General features: G+C 37.7%; 1 protein-coding gene across 3 annotated transcripts in view; it reads left to right on the top strand.

The window, feature by feature from the left end:
* LOC127444245 (type II inositol 3,4-bisphosphate 4-phosphatase-like) overlaps positions 1-22,090 on the top strand; it is a 184,796-nt gene that overhangs the window by 20,371 nt on the left and 142,335 nt on the right. Inside the window, exon 1 of one of the 3 annotated variants that reach the window (XM_051703515.1) lies at positions 16,077-16,225. The exons of 1 other annotated variant lie outside the window; for it this stretch is intronic. In XM_051703515.1, the coding sequence (XP_051559475.1) occupies positions 16,214-16,225 (12 nt within the window). In that variant the 5' untranslated portion in view covers positions 16,077-16,213. Of the gene's footprint in view, positions 1-16,076; positions 16,226-19,810; positions 20,019-22,090 lie in introns of those variants that run through there. One more of the 3 variants, XM_051703516.1, reaches the window with a different exon arrangement.

Below are 22,090 nucleotides of genomic sequence, written 5' to 3'. Positions count from 1 at the left end.
GACAATTTGCATTCTTCTGCACGAAAGCTGCGCATGGGACGCTCTTGGACTTTCCAGCACGACAATGACCCTAAGCACAAGGCCAAGTTGACCCTCCAGTGGTTACAGCAGAAAAAGGTGAAGGTTCTGGAGTGGCCATCACAGTCTCCTGACCTTAATATCATCGAGCCACTCAAACGTGCGGTTCATGCAAGATGACCAAAGACTTTGCATGACCAGGAGGCATTTTGCCAAGACGAATGGGCAGCTATACCACCTGCAAGAATTTGGGGCCTCATAGACAACTATTACAAAAGACTGCACGCTGTCATTGATGCTAAAGGGGGCAATACACAGTATTAAGAACTAAGGGTATGTAGACTTTTGAACAGGGGTCATTTCATTTTTTTCTTTGTTGCCATGTTTTGTTTTATGATTGTGCCATTCTGTTATAACCTACAGTTGAATATGAATCCCATAAGAAATAAAAGAAATGTGTTTTGCCTGCTCACTCATGTTTTCTTTTAAAATGGTACATATATGACCAATTCTCCAAGGGTATGCAAACTTTTGAGCACAACTGTAACCACTTTTACAAGCTTGTTCGAATGCGATTAAATTGCGCGGTAACTCAACTGAGCATTGCACTTGTGATGCAAATGACTGGGGTACGAGTCCTGAAGAGCAGGCGAGTCGACACGTGAGACGAACGTGTCACAGAAGCACCACAAAATTACGTGGTTGCTTCAGCAACTGCGTTTTTCATTTCACATTTGCTTTTTACACTGTCGGTTAGGTTTGGGTTTAAGGTTTAGGGTAGGAGGGCGGTTTTGTTGATTTAAAACTCAAAAGAGCATTAACCTTAAAGACCTCATATATTTTAGAGAGCATTTAACTCGCTTTTAGTGCCACACAGTGGACACTTCATCTCAGAACTGCAGCGTTATGTGCAAGGAGCCATGTAATATCATTATGCAAAAATATCGCCACAGTCTGCTTGGTGGCCATTTTTTTTAACCGCACTGCGGTTATTGCAGAATCGCTGCTGGTTGACACATTTATACCATTGCTTAGTACCCTCACACTACTTAGCCCTATTTTGAATATGACAAGATTCATTACAATTTAAGAAATGTGCTTGTTACTACATGAGTACAGTAAGAGAAGATATGGCAGTGCACTCTTCTCCATAGAGTTCCTTCAGTCTGAAAGATAATCCATCATGTTTCCAGATTTCTTTCATACCTGCCTTCAGAAGTGACCTGTGTGTCGTGTCCTGCCTCTTCCCTGAGGACCGCTTTCATTTGTGCAGGTCTGAAGTTGTCCACTTCCATTATATGCGTTCAAGCAGAGAATACCACATGGGAAGCAGCCAGTTGAATACTGAGTGTGGTACTGCGGATAGAATATTGTTAAGTGCAGTGGTAAAGTATGAAAGAGACACTATTTGAGTGGCATGTATTGCAGACTTTTTAAATCAGAATCACATTTTATTTCTGTCCTCAGTTGGATTATTCCTGTTATACAGCAGCTTTTGAACTCTGTTACTTGGACAAAAAATGATTATGCTTGCATTGTAATTTAAGGAAGTAGGCTACTTTTATAATATAGTATAGCAGACTTTCAGAAACATCCTCTGGTCAAGCTCAGGCACTTAAACTTTCTTAATTATTTCAGTTGATTATTTGATTATTTACACAATGGCATGTAAAATTAAAAAAATTAACTCACCCCTGTGTTGTTATAACCCTATATGACTTTCTTTCTTTTTCTTAACACAAAGGGAGAAATTGTGAAACAATGTTGTGTTCAGTGATGTCACACAATGGCAGTTTATGATGACCACCTCTTCAAGCTTCAAAAGATCACAAAAGTATAATTCAGAAGTCTAATAAATTATTCCATGAGACTCATGATTGTTATGAACACATACAATAAGGTTGGGTGCAAAACAAACTGAAATCTAATGTATTATATAGTGAAAATTTTACCGTTGATCTCCTGTGCGTGTGACGAGCAACAGCTATACAACACAGCAGCACACAAAACAGAACTAACTAAAAATGTCTGAAGAGTTTGTAGTCGAAGAATTGATGCATTTCTATGCCCAGCCTAAAAATCAGCTAAAGCATACATTTTTACAAGAATTTACTTAATATTTTCAAGTTTACACTTAAATTAACTTATTAAATGTAGAAATTACTTAATCTTTTCTGCTATATTTACTTGACCGCAAAATAATTTTTTTTTTCAGGAGTTGGCGAGTCGTTTTTGAGCAGTCATAATTGGACTACACTAGTTGTAGTAGTTTTGCTACTGTTCATTTTTTCCACTGCTTCTAGTTTTTTATCAAGCACAAGAACATGTTTGGACTGAACACATTCAGGCCCTAATAACACAAAACATCACAGAATAAATAAAATCCATTACTAATACCAGAGACTATTTAGCAGAGATGGGCCAATTCTATTAAAGAGAAACTGGGACACCCCAATGGTCAACTAATGTAGAAAGGAGGTCGCGTCTTGTAAAAGAGCCAGTCACCTTTTAGATACAGACATTGCCTGTCAATCAACTTGAGAACGCGCATGTGCATTAGCTATACAAGATGGGAAAATTAACAGTAATCTGAGGTAAATAAGCACAATTTATGGTTCCAGCATTGTAAGATTTTACTGCTGATTTGAAATATGTTCTTTGATCATAATCTTGATCAACTGTTTTGGGGATTTCGGTCTTTACCCATTCAAGTAGATAGGAGATGCACTTAAATGCTGCTCATTTACATAGAAAAATAGCTGCCTGAGAGCATTCTAAAGATGGCCACCAGTGGACTGACTTGTTAGAAAGACTTTAGGTGTGTTCAAGTTCGACTGCGCCTTGCCGATCAGTGAGATTTGCCGGTTGCATTCGGGGGAGGAGTTGAAAAGAGAACACCCAACCCAGACACTTTGCTCTTCCCATCATCTGCTGAACCTACACTAGTCACGGAAGATCACACGATGTTTGCAGATGAAGTGGAATTTAGATAGACAGATGCTTGAATTTTACACAAAATAATCAGAAACATGTTCATTTGAAGATTTATGTGCTGCTTAATACAGTGACTGCTGTGTGTACGAGAAGAAAGTCCAATAAAAATCTGTATTATTTTAATACCAAAAAAGGAGTCAGTATTTTTCATAATTTTTAATAGGTTTTTTAATGAATAAACATGATATTACTATGACAACATAATATAACATGATATAAACATGATGTACTATTATAAAAACACGGATTTGTGAGAGTTTTCGCAGAACTGGATGTAAACGAATAAACACCTTGTTAACGGCATACTACCATCTGACTCTTATTTCTTCCAGAGTAGTATGTGAAGTATGCAATTACGAATGCAGCCCAAGAAACACGTGTAACTGTTGTCATGTTGTGAGTCTGGCCAATTGCAAATAAGCTGTGTCGTCATTCAGAGCTTGTGCAGCTGCTCTTGAGAAACTGCGCCGGCTGAGCCAGACGGCTGCTCTGGAATCGCTCTCGTGGTACTTTGATGGCCTACTTCACGGTGATGCAGCTATGGTACCGTCTCAAGTCAGATAAAAATTCTAACCAACATGCACTGCTTCAAGTATGGTGCCGATTGGTCTGTGCAGCGCTGCATGAAGTCAAACACACCTTCTAAAGGGAAGACACCACAGAGACCACACCCTGCCTGGGGTGGGGGGGGGGTGCATTTCGAGTGGAAATACGTCACATGGTCTTACCGAGTGTTGTCGGAAGTATGTCATGTGGAGAAGTCCAATGGTAGGTCCTACCTGAGAGGGGAGGAACTCTACAAAGAGGACCCTCTGCCCAAGGAAAACGCAGTTTACCGACAGGGAAACGATTTAGCGGCAGATATCACATGGGGTCACCTATGGGGAACCAGCACATGTGGAGCACCTACCCCCGTACAGGGCTTAGTTAGCACATGTACTGGGCTGGCAGCGAGTTTCTCCGCAAACTCGCCTGCCACAGGGCTAAGGAAGAAAGTCATCTAGGGATCACAACTTATGAACACGACTGGGAGTCAAAAGCACACGTCTTCACCTCAGGGGAGGGGAAAGGCGCTATGCGAAAGTGGTACACCTGTCCAGCTGTCCTGGAACTCACCTGCTCGTACCTGACAATATACGGGACGAGACCGGCTCAACCCGGAGATTGTAGAACCTCGCAAAGGTGTTGGGTGTTGCCCAGCCCGCTGCTCTGTAGATGTCTGCCAAAGAGGCACCATTGGTCAGGGCCCAGGAAGCCGCCACGCTCCTAGTAGAGTGGGCTCGTAGCCCCACAGGGGGTGGCACGTCCTGAGCGTAATATGCCATCATGATGGCGTTAATGACCCAATGGGCGATCATCTGTTTGGAGACAGTGCTCCCTTTCCACTGTCCGCCAAAGCAGACAAAGAGCTGCACAGAGCTTCTAAAGCTCTGCGTGCGATCCAGATAGATGCGTAAAGCACACACCAGACACAGCAACGCCAAGGCTGGGTCTGCCTCCTCTCGGGGTAGCACTTGCAGATTCACCACCTGAACCCTAAATGGGGTTGTGGGAACCTTGGGCACATAGCCCGATCGGGGTCTCAGGATCACGTGAGAGTAACCCGGACCAAATTCCAGGCACGTTTCGCTGACAGAGAATGCCTGCAGGTCCCCTACCCTCTTGATGGAAGTGAGCGCAGTCAGGAGGGCAGTCTTCAAAGAGAATGCCTTAAGCTCAACTGACTCCAGGGGCTCAAATGGAGCTCCCTGTAGACCCCGAAGGACTACAGAGAGGTCCCACGAGGGCATGAGGTGTGGTCTGGAGGGATTCAACCTCCTAGCGCCTCTCAGGAACCAGATGATCAAGTCGTGCTTCCCCAAATACTTACCATCTACTGCATCGTGATGTGCCGAAATGGGGGCTACATACACCTTCAAGGTGGAGGGGGACAGCTGCCCCTACAGCCTGTCCTGCGGGAAGGAAAGCATCGATCTGACTGCGCATCTCTGGGGGTTTTCTCGTCGGGAAGAACACCACTTAGTGAACAGACGCCTCTTCAAGGCATACAGGTGCTCGTAGAGGGAGCCCTAGCTTGAGTGATCATGTCTACCACAGCAGGTCCCGTCAAAGGGCCAGACGTGGAGATTCGAGCCCCCTGTGGATGAGCAAAGGAGCTCTAAAAGTTATGAGCACTTTGTGTCTTTATGTCGGCACAACACTGGCTCCACACATTCACTTTGAAGCATGCAGCACATGCAAACAATATAATTATCTCATTAATTCGCAGCCATTGCAGTTTAATAATCACACTAGGACATAACATGATTTTAATTTGTGTGCCAAATGTTTATACGAAGAATGACATTCATATGTCAGACGTACAAGTACACGAGTACATCAGTATCAGGACATTCCTTTTTAAATTCCTTACAATTAGTTACAGTGTAGCGCAACAAAATGCAACATCGCTAAATGCTAATCACGCTAATCAAGAATCATTCGTTCATTCAAAAACCTTCATTGTTTTTGAGCCAGAAAAATACTGCCAATAAAAAAGATTATATAATCTATAAATTGTTGTGTAGCTACAGTAACTACTTTTTCAAAAGTGTAGCTTTGTTGTTAAATCGTGAATTTTAAAAGTAACTTTCCCAACTCTGATTAAGATGTCTTGGGTCACACACAGCATTGATTAGTGCGACACTCCAGCTACAAACATGCCAGAGTTTTAAAACTGTCCTTTAAACATTCAAACTCAGTTGAAAGAGAATGGTTTCTGAAAACATATTTCTCATTTTCTGCATTACGCTCATTTGTTTATGCTAATTTAATGTTAATGCTCTGTGGGAAGAAATGGCACAACAGACACTAGTTGCTTAGCACTGCGTGTACTCAAGCATGTAAGTGTAGCATAATTTTATATTCCATCATATTTCTCTGGCAGCCCCATGACATTTTTTCATGAATGCTAAGGAAGTGATTTGTGTTTGGGCTTGTGGTGAGTTTTGTCTCAATTGTGCATGCCTTCACCTTGACAGTAGACGTTTGCTGAAGATTTTCTTGCTTCCAAACACCTCTTGGAGTTTATTTGCATTTTGTCAGGGACGCAAAATGTTTGTGATGATGGGTATGTTTGCTTGATAATGCTGCATTTACTACAGCCTATTTCATCATTTTGATTTTATGTAGTTTATTTAAACAAATTGTTCACCCTAGAATTAAAATTATGTCATTATTTACAAATTCTCATTCTGTTGCCAAATCATATGGTGTTATTTTTTTCACTGGAACATAAAAGGAGAAATTTTGAACAATATTTATATAGCTTAACGACTTAAATTTTGGTCTGTTTCTCACACAAACATATTGAATGTCTTCAAAAGACTTGGAATATAGTGCACACAACTTTTATGGTGCTTTTAATTAAGGTGACCATACGTCCTATTTTTCCTGGACATATCCTCTTTTTCGGACCTTAAAAAAGCGTCCGGCCGGGATTTCTAAATTTGTGAAAATGTCGGCTTTAGTTGCATTATGATGTGCATCTGGTCTAATACTTCACTGTGTGTGCACACATATTTGCATTGCTTTAACCCCTTTTTGTAAGTCCCATCTTCTCGCACATAAGTTGGTCGATTATAAGAGGCTTGCAGCATCTATTGGCAAAATTCCTGCCTGTCAATCTCTCCGTGAACGCGCGAAGCGCTGTTGTGTTCGGCATCAAACGGTTGCTAGACAGTAGCAGCAAACGACAGCTGAGAGGAAACAATTCCCAAACGAAAGTGCAAATTTCAGAAGATTTGCACAAAAAATTCCCATGCTTTTGTCAAGGTCGAGATCTGTGGGAAGCAGAATGTATGACATGTAAAGCTGGCACTTATGTGTCAGTTGCTAATAAAGGTGCAAGTGATTTAGAAGCACACATTAGCTCTGCCAAGCATAAAGTGTAAGCAAAAGGTGAAAGTTCATCAGGTAAATTAACGGACTACTTTTTGCGACCAGGTAAAATTGTTATCACATTGCTTCATTTTCCATGGCCATTCAAAATAATAGTAATAGTAAATGAAGGTTCACTCATGGCATCAAATATTTTATTTTAGTACATGGACATTCAAAAGAATGTTGGAAATTTTTATTTATTTATATATATTTATGTTATGCTAATATAGTGTCTTTTTCACTGTATTAAAGTTTGCATTCATAGTAACACTGTTTTGAACCCTATTATTCCACCCCCCCCCCCCCCATGAAAAACTGCTAAAGGTTCTTCAAAATTTCTCCTTTTGTGTTTCAGAGAAAAAGTAACAGCATATGGGTTTGGAACTCAAGGGTGAGTAAATAATGACAGCGTAGGATGAGTAGTTAGTACTAAACGGGCAGTTAAAATCGTCCCTATAAATTTTTAGAGGTGAAAAGTGATGAATTGGGTTGTTAATACAGTGCCATTGTAGACGGTCAAAGGGTTTTATACAGCACTGAATATTAAAAGTGATTTGGATGTCTGCTTCTTGATTTTTATAGCAGTAGAATGTGGCAGAGCACCAGAACTAGAGTAAGATTGGCTGACTGGTTGTTAGACAAATGTAGCACTCAAATAAAATAAAGCAGCTGCTTTCATTTACGTGCAGACGAGAGTTACTGAGATGCAGCATTTTCGACATCTGCTTTTTTACCCTCTCTTGAAGACTGTCACAGTCATAAAAGTGCCGTGGCACCATGACAAGGCTTGTGGGTAAAATAATATGGACATGGGAAGAACTCAAAGAGCCCACACAGAAGCATGTTGGAATTCACAATAGTCTTGCATTCTGCAATGCATGTAAATCATATGAAAACAATCAAGACAAGGCAAGATATTTATTCTTCCCATACCCAACATTACTAGAGTGATGCTTGTCTGTAAAAAACTGTCCACCACAATGTAAAAATCACATTAATTTTCTCCATAGGGTAATAGATTTTTAAGGATAACTTATAAACATTTAAAGACAGACCTACCGTGAGCTCCGAAGTTGGTAATTGATTTTATACAACAGTTAGTTTGGCCCTCTAATCTAATTGGATGAGAGATGTTCCAAGAGCACTGATGTCTCACGCCATCAGCACGCGGACGCTTCACTGTTTGTATCACTCCGCTTGTGTTTGTGGCATCTAAACTAAAGTGTAAGAGCAGCTGGATGAGTGTCTTTTCATTTTTGACTGTGACATTAAAGATTTTTTCTTTTGTGTAGACAAAAGGCCATTTTTAGGTGTTATGAGCCAGTTGAATCGACAACGTTCATTTTAGTCAGCGATGTCAGTAAGCGAGCTGTTTTTTTTTTAAGTCATCGGCATTGCCTTTCACTTCATGATCGCTTGGATTACTACTATAACATTACAGCTGAGAAATACAGTTAAACTAAAAGCTTCAGCATTAAGGCTTATCACGGCTGAGAGACACAACAGACGAAGTAATCACTCATACTCAAGGTGCTCACCTACTGTAGTTTCCATATTGGGAGGAGACGGACCAGCTACCACGAAATACTCAGGGAGGACACCACTCAGACGACTATTTTTACACAGAAAATAGGAATTCCATTGTCTTCAGCAAGCTAACAAACACCACAGCTGAGGAACAGAGTTAAACAACTATAGCTTTACTGTTCATCTCTGCTTGGGAGTCGCGACAGATGCAGATAATCGCACGTGCTCAATGGCTCTCTCTCTCTCTCTCTCAAACACACACAAACATCCTTGCTTCTCCAATAATTTGTTAGAAACAGCCCAACCCATCATTACTAGTTCTAAGTGATATTTTTGAATTAGTAGCGGAGGCTTGGGTGCATCCTTTGAACTAGCAACGGCAGATCCTGATCCGTAAGAAATTAGTTCCATGCTCAAGTGCGTTTTTTTGTGACTGTCCTTAGTTTTTCCCAAAAAAAAATGTATTTACTTGTCCGTTGAACTGTTGTATGAAAGAAATATCACACTAGCAATCAAGCTGTATTGCCCTAAATTTAAAAAAAATTTTTAATAAGAATATTCCAGTGCAAATAGCCGCAATATGTGGCAGGTATTTACACCTAGTGCAAATAGTCACTCTATGATAATGATAATATTAATAATAATGTTATTTTATTGATATTATTGAAATTTCTAATGCTTTCCATCATTAATACGCTGAGATATGAGCAAAAAAGCACAGGCGGAAGCATCTTAACAGAATGACCATGTGCAAGATGTTGACGAGAGAGGGATCCCTTCTAGACACGACTGGCATACTTGGTCATGATTGCTTAATATATCAAAGGTCCTTTCAAGGCAAGTCAGTCCACTCTGTGCAAGTGGCATAAAAGTACAGCTCATATCTACTTGAATGGGGAAAGACTGTTGGTCATGATTACGATCAAAGAACATTTAAAATCAGCAGTAAAATCTGACAACAAATGTATAATACATTGTGCTGCTTTTCCTCAGATTATGCTAACAAACTCGTTTTTCAGGCTGGATCAACTAAGTCTTTATCTAAAAGGTGATTGGCTCTGTAAGGTGGGACTTTCCACTTCTCCCATTCAGTTTAATACCAGTGGTCCGTCTCTTCTAAACTGTCAAAAACTACAGACAAAAGTTTGGCAGTTTATTTATTTATTCTTTCCTTTATTTAGTTATTTTGTGTTTGTTTGTTTGCAGACCTATAAATTGTTAAATATTGTTTATTTGCTTTTGCCTCTTTTCTATAATCTCCTGATTCTTTTAGTTTTCTGCTACACCCAGAGCCACTGAGTTCAGCGTGAGCTGCGTGGCAAACATAGGCTCGGCGCCGAAACTATCCTAACATGGGCGCCGAAACGAATACGCGCTGCTCACGCCTCGCTCATGGAGGATATGTGAAACCGGCACTACACTGCATGCACACAATCCTTTCACAAACTCTCAGGTGCATATTGCACACTAGCAATGCCAGCTCTTGCCAAAATCACAAGCTACAATCTGTCTGGCTCATTTTTCGCAACTTCCGGTTCTTTGACAAAGGTTTCCAAGTTAGGGGCTCTTCACACCGAACTCGTCTTAGCGCTAAAAAAGTGGGTGGTTCTTGGTCAGACTTTATACTTATAGTCAAATTCTGGCTGTGCAAGACTACAAAAACCAAGATACAAACCAAGGAAATAATGCTGCATGGCTTTGCATTGCTGCTGAGCACTTGATGTGGCCATCAGAGAAACTATTAAAGTCTAATTATACATGCCATGCCTCTAAAGTACCAATTAAAGCAGAAGAACTTTGTTCCTGTCCACTGATGTAGGTAGTTTTATGCATACTTAATGGGCTAAACATTGTTCGCTTGCCAAATTAGGTTGAAAATATAACCTGGAAGATAAGCTTGAATCATTTAAACAAATGTTTGAGGTAGAGACAACTTTAAAAATGGACCAGGAACGCAACCAGTAAACAGTTAGGACACAATTCATGTTTCTCATGATCTTTTGATGTAAAGGCTTCTATGTAAATGCTTGAAATTAGTTTTGCAGACAAATACAAAGGGTGGCTACTTTGAAGAAACATTTGTGCTATTTTATAGTTACTTCCCTATGATTCTAAAATGTGGGAAATAGTGATAATAAAGAATGAGTAGGTGTGTCCAAACTTTTGACTGGTAGAGTGTATATAAATTCAGTATAATTTGAATAGCATGCCTCTAATGCACAGCTGCTGAGTTTCTCAAGCAAATGAACCAACTGTTATGACCATGTAGCAATGCTAATGAGTTTTGACCATCGAGAGAAATTATGAATGTTCTCATAATTCATTTACAAGTATCATTAAAAATAGCTCAATCAATCTAATGTTACATGGATCATTATGCTTATAAGAGTATTGTGCCTAGGTATACTTCCATCTTGACACGAACGCTCAGCGTCTGCGTACACATGCACGCTACGACTGCTATGAGATGCCAGACTTTCTCTTGAGGAGTTTAGACCCAAAAAGATGTCTTTATATACTTCAGACTCGAGTTATACAAATGCATCTTCAGACCTCCTCACACACACACTCTTGATGTGCACATCTGTTGTTGTTTATACCTGTGATGACATCTTCTTCTATTGCTTCTTCGTGACAGCAACGGCTCAAAATGTGAGTGTTGCCACCTTGTGGACCCACTAATTAGTGCAAATAACTCCAGGTGCATGCGCATTCTGTGCGTTCAAAGACACACGGTTAAAAAATATGGCCGCGCGCGTTCAGTGGTCGCGCACTCTGCTGATGATGAGATTTGCGTCACACGTCCTGTACGCGGATGGTCAGCGTTCGTGTCTGACCGAAGTATGTTTTGGACTTTAGCAACATCATAATGTCAGAATCAGTCAATCAATTGTGAGCGGAGATGTGCTGCAACAACTAATCGATAAAATAATCGATAACAATCGATTATCAATCATTATGAGCAACACATTTCATTATCGATTAGTCAGATATGTGGCATGAATGCAGAACTTCATCAGTGACGTCACTTTGCAGAAGTGAATTGAAACCATAACTGAAATCCTACATATAATTCAAGAAATAACATTTTAGAAGATTACAGAGTCCCTTATATTTATGGAATAAAGACATTACAACATTCAACCTCTTACGAGTTAACACTTAGATTGTGGTTTGTTTTTCTTTATTTTCATTTAAAATTGAGTGGACAAACAGGTTAAAAAAATACATGCAATTTATATTGTAACATTTATATTGTACACCTTTTTTATACACAATGTACTGACGTCACTTTTTCACCGCAGCCGCCATATTTGTGACCATCAGCGGGAGAAAACAATGGTGGTGAATGGAAAAACACCCGTAAAGCGATATCGAGAAAAACATCAAAAAATTATTTTGATCCATACAAAGTCCCAGGAAAGGTGTAGACAGGTCTGAGGTCAGCACAAATATGACCAAATTTGACTTTCGTGGACATTTAAATATATTTTATCCACGATTCATCTCCGTACGCTGGTGAGTCTGATGTGTGACCAGCGAGTGCACACGTCTCAACGTAAACACATCTCATTCAGGAGTTACACATTTTTGAGTTGTTTTCTGCTTTGAATTGGTTACAATATTACAAAACGTCTGTATGAATGTAAGAATACACAGAAAGCAACTGAGGCATATTAGTGTTTTACATTGTTGTCTGGTGGTTTGAATAAAGTCAGTGCTTCATGATCTTAGAGTGTGTTGTTTATTGACTGACATTATACACTTTAAATATGTACTATATATTCACATTATAGTGCTTTTTATTTATTACAGTGCATTACAATTATGACATACCTCTTATACAGTCTGGGTGTTATAAATAATATCGTCCTATGTGCATTTACAGTTTAATTGTATCCAACTCGATTATGTTAAAAATATAGTAGATATGTGTATAGATGACTGACATGTCTGAATAAATGAGCAAAGACCGTGATCTCGCATCGCTGCATGACTGGCAAAATGAAGCCGTGTCACTAAAAAGATCAAACTTTATTGAAAGAAAAATGTAATTTTGGCTCTGGTAATTAAACAGCAGTATCACCTTTTCAAGATTTATAAATAGAAACACAATTTTCACCAGATTTTGTCACATCTTAAAGAGCAGCACACTGAAAGTAAATGGAAATTTGGTCACAAACAAGGCGGCTCGGTCATAAAGTGACGTCACGTGAAACAGGTCAATAACAATAAAACATTTAATGAAAACATAAATTAAAACTGGGCTTTTTTTATTCAATTAACCCTTTAATGCATACCTCAGGTCTTTAGTGACCCAGGACCTCATTCCACCCCCTGTACCTCATCCATTTTTTGGAATGATGGGCATCCCTCTTTAGTATACCTCAACCTTTCTCTTCTGAATAGTGTAACAAAAAACAAAAAACCTGTTTTGAAAATGTATCTATCTGGGCATTTTGTAGATCCATTTGTGATAGATATACATTCCGGGTCTCTAAAGACCGGACCATGTAATAAAGTTTGGCGAAAAACCCATGCATCTAAGTGTTAATCAAAGAAATAATTGAAAATTAATTGATTATCTATATAACCGTTATTTGCATCCCTAGAGTCAAGTGTCCCATGCGCTTCCAACATGATCACATGGAAAATCAACATGTTGCTACTGATTGTTTATGTATCTTGAAATTATCGAGTGCAATCCACCATCAGACATATTTGCATCTTTTCAATTGTGTTTACCTTTTCCTGTGGCTGATTAGTGTTACTGATAGTGTGTTGCACGAGCAGCCTTGGAGACACAGGTTCTGGTCACATGGAAACCAGGAAGTAATTGCGTTCACATAAACAATGTTGAGCACGATTTTCCCTTTAATATTCCATTTGTATTCCTCTAACGATGAGGTTTAGGGTTTGGGATTGGGTTAGGGTGTATGGTTGATAACATATGCATTCCTGTTTGCTGTATTACATCATTTACAACTAGAAATACAACTCACTTTTGGCGCCACCCTGTGGACATTTCACCTCAACAACACTTCCAGCTTCGGCGACTGGGGACAGTGATTTGAATTTCGGTAAGCGCAGACTGATTTTAGCAGCAAAACTTTTGACCTACTGTCGCTGAATGTTCAAAAATGGATCACTTATGAAGTTCCATTTCGGTTAGGATGCTGCCTTAGAACGTAGTTGGCTATGTGGGCAGTAGACAGCAAGGCAGCTCACTGGGATGTAGAACAAAGCCACTCACACATCAGACTACAACGCACACACATTTACAACCACTTCCTTATCTGGACTTCCTACCTGTCAGATAGAAGCACCGTGATGTGACCTGAAGGCATGTGTTTGATTGTAATGCCCCTGCCCTGGCCAGCATCAACCCCACTGCTGCTGTGTGTTATTTGAAGTGCATCCATTCAAGTGTATGAGTGCAATTTTGTGTGTACTGAATGACCTTGTGTTTAATGTCTTCAAAGTCAAAACAAACTGTATCACAGAGTTACTGCTGAAGAAAATGCAATCGACCGGCCGGATGCAAACCTATTGATGTTGCTAGGCCAAATATGATTTCTTCTCGAGTGCATGTGCTCTGTTTGATAAATGTGAAAATCGTTATGTTATTGTCATTTTTATCTACAAGCCGCCCACCTACATGTGCTTCAAACAGACAGGAAGACCAAGAATGGGGGAGGAGTTGTGCTTGTGAAACTGCACTTATCAAACTACTTGATTGAAAACATCTAATACAGCACAATGTTTCTGTGATGCACAAAGTAAGATCATGTTTGGAGTAGGAAATGGATGAGGTATGAGGGAGTGAGATAAGAACCCTCAACAATGATCCCTGTAATTTTTGTTCTTGCTAAGTAAAACATTTATCCAACTAAGCAGAAACAACCCAAGTACCATTTACTGTAAATGCTAGTGTACTCCTAAACGCTGACAAAATGTACTTTTAGCAGATATACTGGATTTAAAATGTAGTGTTTCAATTCCAGGAAAACAGACCAAAAATACTGATGATGCACTAAACTTATTATACTTTTGTCCAGTCCAGATTTTGTCTAGCAAGTAGCAAACATAGCTTTGATGTAATTAAAGCCTATTGACTATTTCTCAAGTCCCGTCCAAAGTTCCTGTTTCAATCGAAAATATGCCAAAAAAAGAAAAAAGAAAACAGCTTGTCTTTAAGCTATACGTATATAAATATTCAATACTCAAATACTCAAATATATACACCGATCAGCCACAACATTAAAACCACCTGCCTAATATTGTGTAGGTCCCCCTCACAATATGTTGTGTTGGTGTCAGACGGGCTGGTTTGAGTATTTCTGTAACTGCTGATCTCCTGGGATTTTCACACACAACAGTCTCTAGAATTTACTCCGAATGGTGCCAAAAACAAAAAACATCCAGTGAACGGCAGTTCTGTGGACGGAAACGCCTTGTTAATGAGAGAGGTCAACAGAGAATGACCAGACTGGTTTGAACTGACAAAGTCTATGGTAACTCGGATAACCACTCTGTGCAATTGTGCTGAGAAGAATATCATCTCTGAATGCTATTCTGAGATGCGGGTTGGCGCTGTTTTGGTGGCACGAGGGGGAATTACACAATATTAGGCAGGTGGTTTTAATGTTGTGGCTGATCGGTGTATATACAGTATATATATATCTATATGTGTTCTGGATTTAATATATTTATTATTAATAAATATATGTAATAAATAATATTATATATAATAAATACATATATATTTTTTTGCCAATATATTTAGATATAAAATTAATAAGCAGGATAATGTACAGTCAGCCCATCATTATTGACTGCAGTTAAGTGTAGTTTTAATAATACATTCCATTTTTAAATGAATTATTACCCATTCACGTTATCGTACAATATATGGGGTACTTTCAGAAACATTAGATGGTATTAACAATCAATGTCTGAAATGACAACTATAGAAATGTGCTTTATTTATATATTTTTCGTTATATTTATTAAATTATCTTTCATTTTTTTTGTGGAATAACACTTAATTTCCCCCAAATCTCTTATACTTTAAACCCCAAATTTTGATCAATATTAGTCGCTAGAGATTTTTTTGAAAGTTATCTGGACATTTTGTTGTGTTGGTAAAATTGTAATCTTTTTTTAAATCATAAATAAAAATTGAAATAGTTTTGATCGCTATGTTAATTGTTTTGAAAGAATTAATTCCAATTAGCCTAGTGGAGAAAATATGCATTCTATGCATCAGAGTATAAATAGCCATAATTTTTTGTCAAAATTAATTATTTGATTATGATGCAAAACTTGTGTTTCCCTAAATTGCAATTCAGTAAATTCATCTTCCTGTCATTCCATTTCAAAATCATGTGGGGCGTGGCCAGTTCAAATCAAATTCCAACTCATGAATTGAAAGGGAGCCAATTCCTAAATCCTGCTGCACAACCCTGATGGAAGGAGAGAGAGAGAGAGAGAGAGAGAGAGAGAGAGAGAGAGAGAGAGAGAGAGAGAGAGAGTTGGCTTCTAATAGTCATGTGCATGTGTGGTGCGAGCATGGGCATGTTGTGGAATGACTCTACACTGCGATTAGTCTTGGCAGTACATGTGTTAATACTGTTGACTTGGTTGTGTTCAGTATATGAAGTAGATTCGATCATGGACAGATTTACCATTTGACACTTTGACACAAAGGCATGTTGCTGTTTTAGGAAGTTAAAATGCATTGTTGGGTTTGATGTTCAAGCTGGTAGGTAACTCTTTACTATGGTTGGGTTTGTGCTGTGATACTTTCGATGAACCATTTTGTTATATATATATCTTGATTCTAGTCATACTTTTCATAATTGATTGCTTGGTGGGAGGTGTTTTTTTGGATTTCTCTGTTTCTCAGTTATTCATCTATTGAAGTAAACCTTAAAAAGAAAGGACAAATGCTCACAATGTTCCATTGTTGCAGTGCATAGAGAAGGTTGATTAATTTCGCAAGATTAACAGTGATGTAATCATTTAATTATTCAAAGCTCTTTGGGTTAATCTCATAAAACCTGTCAGGAACATATCCGGGTCACATTTCACCCCAAAAACAAAATAGGAAATATGGCTATTTTTTAGGAAGATTTTTTTTGCATTAGGACATTATTTTCACGACCATTAAGCACCTCACCTCCATTCTCCAATGCAAGCATTTGTAATATAAAAATTCTGTAATGCGCAATAAATGTTATATTATTAAAATTGTTTAGTATTTAACCTTTGTGCACTGTTTGTTTTAAGCCCTATTCGGACGGGATTAGTTTTCCTGACATACTATATATCTGTAAAGTTATTATTACTGTGGATAAGTGATGTCTGTAAAAATCACAGAGATTGCTATCACGTAGAACTGATCTATCAGGAAATGATGTGCTGATTAATTATGCAGGAAATATTAAACATGAGCAAAAAACTGTATCTGGGATTATTAAAAATGTATTGGAATATCTGTCAAAAATACAACAGAACTGGTGAAATTAACAAGCCTGTAATTTTATATTACACCCTTGAATTAAAATATGGACAATCCCTTCATATTATGTAATTTTATTTGTCCCTCTGCCTCTGGAATATATGTTCTGAAATGCATGGCTTAACACAATTTCCTGCACTCACTCTGCTTAATGGTGCTGTAAGTGATTTTTTTAATGGAAAGGTATGCAAAAAATGTTCCTACTCCCTGAAAGATATTAATGAAATAAGTGTCCTGAGATATCTCACTGGTCTCTGTGACAGCTCTAGACTCTGTAAACAGCAAACAAAAATGTTTCAACAATATTGGGATCGAATCGAGAGCTTGTAAATCAGAATTGAATCAAATAGTATGAATTTTGGAATCGAATTGAGAGCTTGTGAATCAGAATTGAATCAAATAGTATAAATATTGGAATCGAATTGAGAGCTTGTGAATCAGAATTGAATCAAATAGTATAAATATTGGAATTGAATCGAGAGTTTGTGAATCAGAATTGAATCAAATAGTATAAATATTGGAATCGAATTGAGAGCTTGTGAATCAGAATTGAATCAAATAGTATAAATATTGGAATCGAATCGAGAGTTTGTGAATCAGAATTGAATCAAATAGTATAAATATTGAATTTTGAATCAAGAGCTTGTGAATCAGAATTGAATCAAATAGTATAAATATTGAATTTTGAATCAAGAGTTTGTGAATCAGAATTGAATCATATAGTATAAATATTGAAATTTGAATTGAGAGTTTGTGAATCAGAATTTAATCAAATAGTATAAACATTAAATTTTGAATCGAGAGTTTGTGAATCAGAATTGAATCAAATAATATAAATATTGGAATCGAATCGAGAGTTTGTGAATCAGAATTGAATCAATTAGTATTAATATTGGAATCGAATCGAGAGTTTGTGAATCAGAATTGAATCAATTAGTATTAATATTGGAATTGGATCGAGAGCTTGTGAATCAGAATTTAATCAAATAGTATAAATATTACATTTTGAATCAAGAGCTTGTAAATCAGAATTGAATCAAATAGTATAAATATTGGAATCAAATTGAGAGCTTGTGAATCAGAATTGAATCAAATAGTATAAATATTGGAATCGAATTGAGAGCTTGTGAATCAGAATTGAATCAAATAGTATAAATATTGAATTTTGAATCAAGAGCTTGTGAATCAGAATTGAATCAAATAGTATAAATATTGAATTTTGAATCAAGAGTTTGTGAATCACAATTGAATCAAATAATATAAATATTGGAATCGAATCGAGAGTTTGTGAATCAGAATTGAATCAATTAGTATTAATATTGGAATCGAATCGAGAGTTTGTGAATCAGAATTGAATCAATTAGTATTAATATTGGAATTGGATCGAGAGCTTGTGAATCAGAATTTAATCAAATAGTATAAATATTACATTTTGAATCAAGAGCTTGTGAATCAGAATTGAATCAAATAGTATAAATATTGGAATCAAATTGAGAGCTTGTGAATCAGAATTGAATCAAATAGTATAAATATTGGAATCGAATTGAGAGCTTGTGAATCAGAATTGAATCAAATAGTATAAATATTGGAATCGAATCGAGAGATTGTGAATCAGAATTGAATGAAATAGTATAAATATTGAATTTTGAATCAAGAGCTTGTGAATCAGAATTGAATCAAATAGTATAAATATTGAATTTTGAATCAAGAGTTTGTGAATCACAATTGAATCATATAGTATAAATATTGAAATTTGAATTGAGAGTTTGTGAATCAGAATTTAATCAAATAGTATAAACATTAAATTTTGAATCGAGAGTTTGTGAATCAGAATTGAATCAAATAATATAAATATTGGAATCGAATCGAGAGTTTGTGAATCAGAATTTAATCAATTAGTATTAATATTGGAATTGGATCGAGAGCTTGTGAATTAGAACTGAATCAAATAGTATAAATATTGAAATTTGAATTGAGAGCTTGTGAATCAGAATTGAATCAAATAGTATTAATATTGGAATTGGATCGAGAGCTTGTGAATCAGAATTTAATCAAATAGTATAAATATTGAATTTTGAATCAAGAGTTTGTGAATCAGAATTTAATCAAATAGTATAAATATTGGAATTGAATTGAGAGCTTGTGAATCAGAATTGAATCAAATAATATAAATATAGAATTTTTAATCGAGAGTTTGTGAATCAGAATTGAATCAAATAGTATAAATATTGAATTTTGAATCAAGAGCTTGTGAATCAGAATTGAATCAAATAGTAAAAGTATTGGAATCGAATCGAGAGCTTGTGAATCAGAATTTAATCAAATAGTAAAAGTATTGGAATCGAATCAAATCAGAAAAATCTATGTCAATATCCAGCCTTAATAGTTTGGCGACAAAATTGTTCCCAGAAGTTAGCTTAATCAGACAAAATATCAGTTTGAGAAGTCCTAAATTGTAAAATCGTTTCATTAAGCATGTATTGTTTTGTTCTTTATTAAAATTCAAAATAGTCAATGGAATGCCCCCTTTTATATAGCACACAGGTAAATGTGTGTGCGTGTGTATATGTGTGTGAATTTGCTATAACCCTGCAAAACCTCCAAATGTAGAGCAAAGCATACACACGACCACACACGTTTACACACCATCTGTGTCTGTTTGTGTTAGTGTAAACGGTGTTAATTCCAGTAGTCATAGACCCCTTTCACTCGCCAGCTTTCAGTCTGATGAGTCTCTCTCTCTCTCTCTCTCTCTCTCTCTCTCTCTCTCTCTCTCTGGCATTGGCTCAGATCCGCAGAGGTTTCTTCAGTCAGTCAGGTTGCGTGCCTGCTCGTGTGTCTGCATCGTCCGCCTGTGTGTGCGCGCTCGTGTATGTTTGTTTACACAAGTGAAAGAGTCTGCTCATATATGAGAGCGCGGCTCATTAGGAGGTTATGCCGCTCGCGCACAGCCGCTCTGTGAGGCAGTTCTGCCCCGCGACACCGCTCTGTTAGGACGCGTCCTCTCTGGATCTCTGAGCGCTACTCTGAACAAGTGAGTCTGCTTGCAGGATGTCAACATACAATGAGAAGTGCTAAGTGTGTGTGTGTGTGTGTGTTGGTGCAAACACGCATGCAAGTGTGTTAAATTGTGCTGCAAACTTACAGGAGGTTAGGACTGTTGGACATTGCAATGTGTTTGTATTGGTGAGCAATGTAGGAAATATGTGTTTGTTTCAGTTTGTGTTGTAGGATGCATATAGCTATAGTTTGTGTGCAAAATTATCCATCTGACAAAACCTTTATTGGAAAACCAATTAACTAATAAAGCAAATACTGTTTTATTATTATTATTATTATTATTATTATTATTATTATTGTTATTATTCTAAATAAACAAAACTGTAGGAAAAAACTATTATAATTATAATTATTTATTGTAAAAAAAAAAAAAAAAAAAAAAAAGGAAGTATATAGTATATCCTCATTTAGGGTGCAAAGTAAATGTGAGCTTCTGTGTGAGTGTGTGTTTGGTGTGTGTGGTGGCATATGCTTTGAACACACACTTCCTCTGGTGACAAGTGGGAGGGCACAATCAAAAGTTTGTTTTTAGGCCTCTGATCTGACAGAGCGAGAGAGAGCATACCGTAAGTGATTATAATCCATTATGAATATCAGGACAACCTCACTTATCTCATTATCTCTCTCTTGTCGCTTCACTCACTGATCTTCGTGTTTTACAGTGTTTTCAAGGCAGCACTGTAATGATATTTGTTGAACATTGTTTTTTGGGTTGGTTCTAAACCCCTTACTCTAAAGGCCAAAGTATACTTTGGTTGTCGGCATTGCTGATCGGAATGCGCACAGTATGTGTGACGCAAATTTCACCATCTGTGCGGACTGTCCATGCGGGGCCGAGATATTCTCGAATCACGCACAGTCCTCATCTGTCCACATCGTCAGCGCATGCACCTGTCATTGACTGGTCTAAAAGAGTATCACAAAGCAGTCGTAGTGCGCATGCACCAAATGTTTTCGTGTACGCTCACGGTCAAGAGCAACGCAGTCGACCGGGTGCAATCCGATACCGAACGCAAAATAAACCGCTAAGTATACCCAGGGCTTAAGGCCACATTTCGAAAGTAATTTCACTATGTTAACGCCTCATATTCACACTGGAACGGCGTTTTCCTCCATTGAAAACAACGCTCTCCATGACCGCATACTTTGGTTAACAGTACGTTAGGAAACTGAAAACTGTGTTTTTAAACAAAAACGTATTCATGTAAACATGGACTAAGGGATAAACGTCTCCAGTTAATTTAGTTTGAACTGCTTAAAGTACAGACTCCGTTAAAACTTTTTGTAGATCAAAAGCTACAAATACTTCTAAAGTAGGTCAAAAATCTCCAATTGAGATTGTGATAGAATGTTGAGCCTTTAGCCTGACAGCGATGACATAGTAATTTTAGCATACCGAATTGTGATTGGTCTTGTCTGCCTTGCATATTTAAAGGTGCACTCAGTAACTTTTGTCTTTGTGTCATCTTGGACTGACACTGACACCTAGTGGCTTGGATGCAGCATCATTTAAAATCAATAGTTTTCAGTTTCAGATGCCATTGTAGAAATGTAGTATTCACAGTCAGCCATGATTACTTTAATCGATGAGTGAAAGTGTCCAAAAACAGGACGGTTACTGATGTTAAGCGAGTAGTATTCGGCTGGTCATGTGTGGACCCTCTCCATGTAGAATAAAACAGCTTTTATAAGGTTACTGATATGACTGGAGTCTTCATTTTAATGTGAGTGCTCATGATTTCATACATGTATTGCAAAATTACAATTCATGTCTTTAGGAGTTAAACTTTTTATGAGGAAAAAATTACCGAGTGCACCTATAACCATTTTGCTGCCTCTAGGCCAGAAACATACTTTACACAAACACAGATGCTTGGCCAGTGTATTGCAAGTGTTCGGTTCTACTGTACATAGTTAACGTGCATAGTTGTACTGTGGCGGTAACAGTCCTCAGTAGGGGGTGCTAGAGTTCCCTTCAAATGTCTGTGCCATTGAACCGGATTTTATTATTCAGTTAGCTGTAAACATGTTAACAGTTTACAAACT

The sequence above is a fragment of the Myxocyprinus asiaticus genome, chromosome 7 (genome assembly GCF_019703515.2).
Source record: "Myxocyprinus asiaticus isolate MX2 ecotype Aquarium Trade chromosome 7, UBuf_Myxa_2, whole genome shotgun sequence".
In the NCBI taxonomy this organism is placed as follows: domain Eukaryota; kingdom Metazoa; phylum Chordata; class Actinopteri; order Cypriniformes; family Catostomidae; genus Myxocyprinus; species Myxocyprinus asiaticus.
This window is presented reverse-complemented; position numbering and strand designations above follow the sequence as displayed.